The sequence below is a fragment of the Megascapheus bottae genome, chromosome 22 (assembly GCF_031878675.1).
Source record: "Megascapheus bottae isolate mThoBot1 chromosome 22, mThoBot2.hap1, whole genome shotgun sequence".
Taxonomy (NCBI): domain Eukaryota; kingdom Metazoa; phylum Chordata; class Mammalia; order Rodentia; family Geomyidae; genus Megascapheus; species Megascapheus bottae.
In genome coordinates, this window is record NC_143530.1 from 13,375,577 (window position 1) to 13,386,093 (window position 10,517).

The following is a 10,517-nucleotide window of genomic DNA, read 5'->3' on the forward strand; positions in this document are numbered from 1 at the left end:
GCAGACATTTCCTTTAGGTCTCTTTTTCTAGCTGAAAGCGCCCTGTGGCTTGGAGTTCCCCTGGCCCTGCAGGCTCCTGGAAAAGCGCCTTCCAGTGTTCTCTTTACCCAGCAACAGACTGCATCAGCGCTGTCATTTCTCTGATTGGCTAAGCCTAGCTATGCTAATTCCTCCTCACCCTTTTTGGCTATTTTCAGGCTATCAAAGGCCAGAATTTCAGAGCTCTTCTCTGTCCCTGTCCTACCCCAGGTCCTCAGCTCTTACAGATCCCTTTCCTGTGCCCTGAAGAGAAAATGCTCCAGACTAAAGCTGGGATCCTGACCGCCCTCTCCTGGGCTTTCCTGCTGAGTGTGCAAGGAGCTGAGGGCATTAAGGGTGAGTGTGAGGATTGAGCCCTGGGGCCTGAGAGGAGGGGCCGGGTGAATGTGAGGAGAGAGCCACAAGGACCTGGGGGAGGAGACAGATGATCAGGTCATTGCTTCAGGAATTAGGGGACTTAGGGACTCATTGGTCTACTTTCACCTGATTTTTCCTCTTATATAAAATTTATATTTGTTTCTTTTTACTGGTTATTAAACAGTAGCACTAGCCACAGATTATAAGATACCTACTTAGTTTCTTTTCTTTTTCTTTGGCCAGTCTTGGGCTTGAACTCAGCACCTGAGCACTGTTCTTGGACTTTCTCAAGCCTAGTACTCTACCACTTGAGCCATAGCACCACTTCCAGCTCCTTCTGTGTATGTGGTACCAAGGAATCGAACCTAGGGCTTCATGCATGCTACCACTAGACCACACTCCCAGTCCTTAGTTTTTTTCATACATATATATATGTATATATATGAATGTATAAATGAAAGCATTCTACCACTAAGCCACATTCCCAGCCCCCTACTTAGTTTCTTAACTAATTTACATCTCACCAAAATGTTCCAGGAAGTCAGCTGCTTATAGCTCACATCTGTAATTCTAGCTACTCAGGAGACTGAGATCTGAGGATCATGGTTCAAAGGCAGGCTGGGTTGGAAAATGTGTTAGACAATCTGACCATCAAGGCTGAAAATGGGGGCCAGGAGCTTCATCTAGTGGTAGAATGCTTGCCTAGCATGCATGAAGCCCTGGGTTCAATTCCTTGGTACCACATACACAGAAAAAGCCGGGAGTGGTGCTGTGGCTTTAGTGGTACAGCACTAACTTTGAGAAAACCTAAGACAGTGGCCAGGCTCTGAGTTCAAGCGCTAAGACTGGCAAAAAAAAAAGTATAGCTCAAGTGGTAGAGTAATGTTTTGAGCTAAAAGTTTAGAGATAGCTCTCTAACCTTGAGTTCAAGCCCTAGGACTGGCGCACACACATACATACATATACATACACACAAGCACAGGTTCCAGGGATATATAATGACTTCCATTTTAGCAAAACACTGAAGCTCAAAAAGATTTCCCAAGGTTATTTACAATGTGAATATTGAATTAATTTTGAATGAATGATTTATTTTTGTAGTATCGGACTTGAACTCAGGACCTTATGCTTGCTTGTCAGCTAGTGCTCTACCACCTGAGCCATGTGTTCAGCTCAGTTTTTTTTCGGTTGTGGAACTTGAACTCTGGACCTGGACGTTGTCCCTGAGCTCTTCAGCTAAAGGATACCGCCCTTCCCCTTGACCCACAGGGCAACTTCCAGTTTTCTAGTGATTAATTGGAGATAAGAGTTCTCACAGACTTTTTAGTGCCTGGGTTGGCTTTGAACCACGATCCTCAGATCTCAGCCTCCTGAGTAGCTAGGATTGCAGGCTAGTTTTTTTGTTTTGGGGTTTTTTTTTGTCTTTTTTTTTTTGTCAGTAGTGAGGCTTGAAATCTCGGCCTGGGTGCTGTCCCTAAGCTCTTCAGTTCGAGGCTACCACTGTACTACTTTATCCACAGCACCACTTCTGCCTTTTTCTGTCTATGTGGTATCAAAGAATTGAACCTAAGGCTTTGTGCATGCTAGGCAAGCACTCTACCAATAGGCTAAACTTCTGGCCCCAGCTCAGTTTTTTGTTACTTGAAGGCTTTTCCTAGGCTGGCTTGCTTTAACTATGAACCTCGAGATCTCAGCCTCTTGTGTAGTTAGGGGTACAGGTATGAGCCTCAAGGGTATAGCTTAAAAACAATTTTTGAAAGAAAATAATTTGTGCCAAGAGCTGGTGGTTCATTCTTGTAATCTTAGCTACTATGGAGGCTGAGATCTGAGCATCACAGTTTGGAAAGTCTGTGAAACGTATCTCTAATTAACCACCAAAAAGATACAAGTGGAATTATAGCTCTACTGGTAGGGCATTAGCCTTTAGCAGAAAAAGCCAAGTAAGAGCTTAGGCCCTCAGTTCAAGCCCCAGTATATACATAGGAAGGAAGAAAAAGTGAAAGGAAGGAAGGAGGGAAGGAAGGAAAGAAAGAAGGGAAAAGTAAGAAAGAAAGAGAGGAAGAAAGAGAAAAGTAATATTCTTGGTCCTTTTCTTATTAGAAAACATTTTTTTTGCCAGTTCTGGGGCTTGAACTCAGGGCCTGAGCACTGTCCTTGGACTTTCTCAAGGCTAGAGCTCTACCACTTGAGCACAGCACCACTTCCGGCTTTTTCTATGTCTGTGGCACTAAGGAATCGAACCTGGGTCTTCATGCATGCTAGGCAAGCACTCTACTGCTAGGCCAAACTTCCTTTTTCTGGTACTGGTACTTGAACACAGGCCTGGATACTGTGCATTAACTTTCTTCATTCAAGGCTAGCACTCTTGTCATTTGACCCAAAAAAGTTCTTTCTGGCCTTTTGTTGGTGTATTGAAGATAAAGAGTCTCACAGACTTTTCTATCTGGGCTGGCTTTGAACCTGGTCCTCGTAGCTCAGCCTCCTGGGTAGATAGGATTACAGATATGAACCACTACTGCCTGGCTTCTAAAACCAATTTTACATTTCTGGTCCTAGAAGAACTGAGAGCTTCTGGGAGATAACAATCGCTACAAGTTGCACATCATGGTGTAACATTAAGCAAGTTACTTATCCACTTTGCATTTCCTTACTTGTGAAACAGCATTTCCTGTATTTATTTCACAGGCTTGCTGCAGTAAATGAGTGAAAGATAGAAAGTTCTAGAACAGTGCCTGGCACATAGTTAGGGCTTCACAAATTCCTTCTCATTGTTGTGATCCAGACCTTGAATGACCGGGGAGCAGCTAGATTTCTCATGGAGTTTCTTCTCATTTTGTTCTTCATTCCTTTCTTAACTGCCCTTTTCCCCCCCCATATGTCTGTCATTTGCCCTCTTTCCTCTGACTTTGTATGTAAATAAACCTGTATTTGAGTTAAAGTGTAGGTAGCTCACACCTGTAATCCTAGCTACTCAGGAGGCTGAGATCTGAGGATCATGGTTCAAAGCCAGACCGGGCAGATAAGTCCTTGTGCTCTTATATCCAATTAGCCACCTAAAAACCTAAAGTGGAACTTTGGCCCCTAGTGGTAGAGCGCTAGCTTTGAGCACCAAAGCTCAGGAACAGTGCCCAGATCTTGAGTTCAAGCTCCATGACTGACAAAAAAAAGTATGCATTCATTCTCATGCCATATATATATATATATATGCCAGAGCTCAGGCTTAAACTCAGGTCCTAGACATTGTCCTTGAGCTTTCTCAAGGCTAGCACTCTACCACTTCCAACTTTTTCTGTGTATGTGGTACCCAGGAATTGAACCCAGGGCTTCATGCATGCTAGGCAAGCACTGTACCACTAGGCCAAACTCCCAGCCCTATATTCATTTTCTATTTTGTCTCTTTTTCCTCTATTGTTTTTATACAGTAGACCATGTATCAATTTTTAGCCAGTTTGCACAGACACACGCACCGACAGGGGAGTTTATGTTTGAGCTTGATGACGATGAGATGCTCTACGTGGATCGGGATAAGAAGGAGACGGTTTGGCGCCTGCCAGAGTTTGGTCGAGCCTTTGCCTTTGATGCTCAAGGCGGGCTGACTAACATGGCTATAGCGAAGTCAAACTTGGATATCATGATCCAGCGTTCTAACCACACCCAGGAACCCAGCGGTACTGACTATGTCTACTTTCTTCTCCTGCGGGGCGGGGAGGGGGAGGAGGAGGGCTCCTGCCTCACTCACAGGGAGGCCCAGATGCCCTTTCACTGAGCTCAACAGGGAGGCTTGAGGGGTGGGAGGTGTGGCCCAGTGGGTAGAGCACCAGCCAATAAGTGAAAGTGTCAAATCTGGAGTTCGAGTCCCGATCTTGGACCAATAAGGAGGGTGACTGAGGTGAGGCTGATAAAGAGAGTGAGGTTCTTGGTGCTGACTGCGACACCACAAGTGACCACCAGGCTGGAACCCCAGGTTGAGTGTCCCCGCCCCAAGGGAGAGCCTTTGGGGTTCATCCCAGAGCACGGGCCTTACCGGTTCTGTCTCCTCCCAGAGCCCCCCGAGGTGACCGTGTTCACTAAGGAGCCGGTGGAGCCGGGCCAGCCCAACATCCTCATCTGCTACGTGGACAAGTTCTTTCCGCCCGTCATCAATGTCACCTGGCTGCGCAACGGGCGGCCGGTCACCGAGGGCATTTCGGAGGGCGTCTTCCAGCCGCGCACGGATTACACTTACCACAAATTTTACTACCTGACCTTCCTCCCCTCAACCGAGGACTTCTACGACTGCAAGGTGGAGCACTGGGGGCTGGAGAAGCCCACCCTCAAGCACTGGGGTAAGGACCGCTTCCTCTCCTCTGCCCCCAGCGCCTCCCCTCCATGCACCACCTGAACTCCATGCCATGGTGGTTTAGCTCCAGCCTGCAGGGCAGCCCCATTCTGCACAGCCCCTGTGACCCTAAACCTCCATTCTCCCTTAGAGGTCCAGGAGTCGGTGCAGGTGACGGAGACGACGGAGAACGTGGTCTGCGCCCTGGGCCTGGTGGTCGGCCTGGTGGGCATCGTCGTGGGCACCTTCTTCATCATAGGGGCCCTGCGTTCCTCCACACACAACCCCAGAAACCAGGGACTCCTGTAAGTGAAGGCCCGGATGAGATCGCAGGGTGCCATCAGCTGGGAAGGGGCGAGAGCTTTGTGTCAGTGCTGCACCAAGTAAGGGGGGAAAATGCCACTTGAGGACATGAAACATGCCACCCTGCCCCTCTCATGTGGGTCATTTATGAGCTAGGGTCTTGCTTTTTCTATTTTATTATTACTATTATTATATTATTATTATTATTATTATTTTGCCAGTCCTGGGCTTGAGCTCAGGGCCTGAGCACTGTCCTTGGATTTTTCTCAACCACTTGGATTTTGCTCTACCACTTGAGCCTCAGCACCACTTCTGGCTTTTTCTAAGTATGTGGTACCAAGGAATCAAACCCGGGTCTTCGTGCATGCTAGGCAAGCACTCTTCCACTAGACCAAATTCCTGGCCCTATTATTATTATTTTAATATGCTTCCCAACAGCTGGGTTGACAGGTGCATAGCCACTGTCGGGTTGAGGAAGGGTTTTGCTAACTTTTCTGTCCAGACTAGCCTCGACCCACCATCCTCCCGGTCTCTGCCTTGTGAGTAGTCCCAGCACTTTTCCCGAGCTTGTAGAGTGGCACCGGCTCAGTTCCTTTGTTCTTAATCACCCCTCGCGGATTCAAACTGCACTTGGAAAGTGGATTATCCAAAAAATTCATTTCTTTCTGCACGTCATTATTCACGGGATGTTTCTGTGAGCCTGTTGCATCCATGTTCTGTGTGAGGTGTGACAGAAATTAGGGCTGTAGTGTGCACTACTTCTTCCTCTCCCTTTGGGGAGAGGAGCCTCAGAAAGTGTGCTTTTCCAGAAACGGTGTCTATAATCTCATAGGTCCTCACTCCCTTTCCTTTGTGCTTCCCTGCCCCCAGGTGCCCAAAGAAAGTATTCTATGTGAGACATAGAACCGGGCCTCTTGGGTAATATACTAGAGAGCTTAGATATTAGATATGTGTTCTCTTTGTGCTGATGGAGCCCATAATAGAGAATCTACAAGCAGAGCTTGGGCAAGGGTACAGAAATGCTTCTAGGCTGGGAACGTGGCTTAGTGGTAGAGTGCTTGCCTAGCATGCATGAAGCCCTGGGTTCCATCCCTCTGCACCACATACACAGAAACGGCAGGAAGTGGTGCTGTGGCTCAAGTGGTAGAGTGCTAACCCGGAGCAGAAGCAGCTCAGGGACAGTGCCCAGGCCCTGAGTTCAAGCCCCAAGACTAGCAAACAAACACAAAAAAACTTAACCTTATGCCAGGGGCTGCTGACTCAAGCCTGTGATCCTACCCACTCAGGAGGCTAAGATCTGAGGAGTGAAGTCTGAAGCCAGCCAAGGAAGAAAAGTTCATGAGATGCTTATCTCCAGTTCACTTCCAGAAAACTGGAATTAGAGCTGTGGATAAAGTGGTAAAGCACTAGCCTTGAGCCAAAAAGGCTCAGAAACAGCACCCAGGCCCCGAATTCAAGCCCCAGGACTGACAAACAAACAAAAAAAGCAAATACAATTTCACCCCTTCCTTCAGGGTGACAGTGCTCAGAAATACTTATACTCATAACCTGAGTTATGGAATGGTAATTCCTCTGTACAACACCGTAATAAAACCATTAAATTATATTTAAATACAGTAAATGCAAGAGTAGAAGTGAGCATGAGAAAATAATGAATACCATAGGTTTGTTGTTGTTGCTGTTGTTGTTTGCCAGTCCTCGGGCTTGAAGTCAGGCCTGGGCACTGTCCCGGAGCTTCTTTTGCTCAAGGCTGACACTCTACCCCTTGAAGCCATAGATCCACTTGTGGCTTTTCTGTTTATGTGGTACTGTGGAATTGAACCCAGGGTTCCATGCATGCCAGGCAAGCACTTTATCGCTAAGCCACATTCCCAGCTTTTGACTGGTTGAGTTGAACTTTGGGCCTAGACAGCTCATTTTGCTCAAGGTAGCACTCTACCACTTTAAGTCACAGCGCCACTTCCAGTTTTCTAGTGGTTAAATTGGAGATAAAGGTCTCACAGACTTTCCTGCTCAGCCTGGCTTTGAACCAGGATCCTCAAATTTCAGTCTCTGGAGTAGCTAGAATTACAGGCATAAATCACCAGGGCCTAGCTAGGACACTTCTTTTTTTTTTTTTTTTTGATCCTCTGATTTTTATTTATTTTATTTTATTTTTTGCCAGTCCTGGGCTTGAGCTCAGGGCCTGAGCTCTGTCCTTGGACTTTATCAAGGCTAGAGCTCTACCACTTGAGCCTTAGCACCATTTCCGGCTTTTGTCTATGTATGTGGTACCAAGGAATCGAACCGGGTCTTCGTGCATGCTAGGCAAGCACTTTAACCACTAGGCCAAACTCCCGGTCTCGCTAGGGCACTTCTTGATTCCTAACTGCTTTTTATGTGGAGGACTTCAGCCTTTACAAGGGTGACTGTCTTCTCCTGTAGGAGAAATATAAAAGGAGTGGAGAGTCTGAGCTTACAGTCTTGAACCCCGTGATGCCATAACTATGTGTGTCTTGCTGCAGGTGATAGCATTTTTGAGAGGAAGAAGACTTGAGAGATCCGGATTCTAACAGTCCTACAAGTTCCAGTCTCAGCTTTCCTTCTCAATCCCTATGCTATCTGCGCCACTGACTGACTTACTGCAGATACCTTAAGGCTTTATTTGTGATCTTAAAGCACAAAACCCCTTAGTAAAGTTCCCAATAAATAGAAGGAGGTAATAAATTCATCCTGGTAGCTTTGTTGCCCTGTCTTGGAAATGATCCCTTTGCTGGATTTCTCTTCCTCTTCACTGTGCTTTCACCCAAACACCTTGTGATCAATAAATTTTTCTATATTTCAGAGCTTGGAGACTGAGTTCTTTCTGCTGGAAGTTTGGGACTAAGCCATATATGACTCATGTTTTATGAAGGTGTTATTTCAAGTTGAGTTATGGATGTAGTTGGTGAAGGGTCTGGAGAAGGTTCTAGAATGCTGATTCAAGCCTGGGGTATTCTCTAACTGTGGGATGGAATTGGGTGGAAGAAAGATAATGGAGAAATTTTACTTGGATAAGGATTGATTGATGTAGCTTGAAGAGTGTATTTTAGATTCTCTGAGGAAGAGAGTTAATCTGCCTAGATCACATATTTCAGGCAAATCTGGCCATCCTTAGCATGCCTCGATTATAGGACTTTCCCAGGAGCGTGTCTTCATAGGATAAACTAAGAGCCAAGAAAGAAGATAAGAGAGTTTTTTATTCATTCTTTGGCCAGGATGATCTCAAACCATGGAGCTCCTTCCTGCATAACCTGAATAGCTGGGACTGGAGGCTATGCCAAGCCTGAATTAAGCCCTACACCTTGAAGATTCCCTCACCATTTTTTCTTTTTTCTTTGCCAGTCATGGTGCTTGACCACAGGGCCTGAGCACTGTCCATGAGCTCTTCTGCTCAAGACTAGTGCTCTGCCACTTTGAGCCACAGCTCCACTTCTGGTTTTCTGGTGGTTAATTAGAGATGAGTTTCCTGCCTGGAATGGCTTTGAACTGTGATCCTTAGATCTCAGTCTCCTCAGTAGCTAGAATTACAAGCCACCAGAAGCTGGCTCATCACCACTTTTTCTTTTGTGGCTCCCCTGCCTCCACCTCTTAGATGATGGGCTAACAATTCTGTCACCATTCTTGGTGCCCATGGCTCAAATTTATAATCCTAGCTACTCAGAAGGTTGAGATTCTAAGGATTATAGTTGAAGCCATCCAGGATAGAGAAGTCTACTGGATTTCATTTTCAAAAGTCATCAAGAGGGGCCAGGAGTTTGGCCTAGTGGTTAAAGTGCTTGCCTAGCATGCACGAAGGCCCGGGTTCGATTCCTTGGTACCACATACATAGAAAAAAAAAGCCAGAAGTGGTGCTGAGGCTCAAGTGGTAGAGTTCTAGCCTTGAGAAAAATCCAAAGACAGTCCTTAGGCCCTGAGCTTAAGCCTAGGACTGGCAAAAAAAAAAATGACCTTACATAATAACAAAAACAGCATGGTGTTGGCACAAAAATAGACCAGATCAATGGAACAGAATAGAAGATCCAGAAATAAAACCACATACCTATAGTCAACTTATATTCAACAAAGGAACCAAAGATATACAGTGGAATAAATACAGCCTCAATTATTGGTGCTGGGAAAACTGGGAAGCCACATGCAGAAAACTAAGAATTGGGGCTGGGAGTTTGGCCTAGTGGTAGAGTGCTTGGCTAGCATACACAAAGTCCTGGGTTCAGTTCCTGGGTACCACATAAATAGAAAAAGCCGTAAGTGGTGCTGTGACTCAAGTGGTAGGGCTCTAGCCTTGAGAAAGCTCAAGGACAGTGCTTAGGCCCTGAGTTCAAGCCCAGAAATGGCCCTAAAAAAACAAAAACAAAAGCAAAAACAACTAAAAATTGATCTCAGCCTATCACCATGCACAAGCATTGACTCCAAATGAATCAAAGACCTCAATATCAGACCTGAAACCCTGAAACTGCTGCCTGATAGAGTAGGAGAGACACTGGAACTCATAGGCACAGGCAAAAGATCCCTGAACAGAATCCCAGGGTTACAACAACTTGAAAAGAGACTCAACAAATGGGAATACCTAAAAATAAAAAGTTTCTGCACAGACAAAGGCATAGCTACTGAAGTAGAAAGACAGCCAATCAACTTGGAATAGATATTTACTAATAATACATCAAACAAATGCTTAATATCCAATATCTACAGGGAACTCAAGAAACTAGTCCCCCCCCCAAAAAAAAAACCCCAACAAACCAATCACTAAATGGGCAAGGGAACTAAAGAGAGACTTATCAAAAGAAGAGGTTAAAGGGGCTGGGAGTTTGGTCTAGTGGTAGAGTGCTTGCCTAGCATGCACGAAGACCCTGGTTCGATTCCTCGGTACCACATAGAAAAAAGGCAGAAGTGGTGCTGAGGCTCAAGTGGTAGAGCTAGCCTTGAGAAAATCCAAGGACAGGGCTCAGGTCCTGAGCTCAAGCCCAGGACTGGCAAAAAAAAAAAAAAGAGGTTACAATGGCAATATATATATATGAGAAAATGCTCAGCATCCATGGTCATAAAGGAAATGCAAATAAAACCAACCCTAAGATATTACCTTACCCCAATTAGAATGGCCAATATTCTGAACTCAGACAATGACAAATGCTGGAGGGGTTGTGGAGAAAGAGGAACCCTACTGCACTGCTGGTGGGAATGTAAACTAGTTGAGCCACTCTGGAAAGCAGTGTGGAGGTTTCTTAAAAAACTGAAACTAGACCTTCCCTACGATCCCGCCATACCACTCCTGGGCATCTACCCTGAACATCATAACCCAGGATGTGATAAGGAAACCTGCTCAGCTATGTTCATCGCTGCACTATTCACAATAGCCAAGCGACCGAAACAACCCAGATGCCCCACTACAGATGAATGGATACAAAAACTGTGGTACATAGATACAATGGATTTCTACATAGCCACCAGACAAAATAAAATAATGGCATTCGCTGAGAAG

The 10,517-nt window shown here is 45.7% G+C and overlaps 1 protein-coding gene across 2 annotated transcripts; it reads left to right on the forward strand.

The window, feature by feature from the left end:
- Window positions 1–208: 208 nt before the first annotated feature.
- On the forward strand, window positions 209–7,840 carry LOC150047838 (HLA class II histocompatibility antigen, DP alpha 1 chain). 2 transcript variants are annotated; one of them, XM_090355931.1, is made up of 4 exons: window positions 209–375; window positions 3,819–4,064; window positions 4,440–4,721; window positions 4,866–5,023. In XM_090355931.1, exons 1-4 carry the CDS (start codon window positions 294–296, stop codon window positions 5,021–5,023), a joined length of 768 nt encoding a protein of 255 aa, XP_090212057.1. In that variant the 5' UTR covers window positions 209–293. The 2 variants fall into 2 exon arrangements, with proteins under 2 accessions (XP_090212057.1, XP_090212056.1); XM_090355930.1 differs by lacking the exon at window positions 209–375 and adding an exon at window positions 7,522–7,840 and having other exon boundaries at window positions 3,827–4,064; window positions 4,866–5,019.
- The last annotated feature ends 2,677 nt before the right edge of the window (window positions 7,841–10,517 follow it).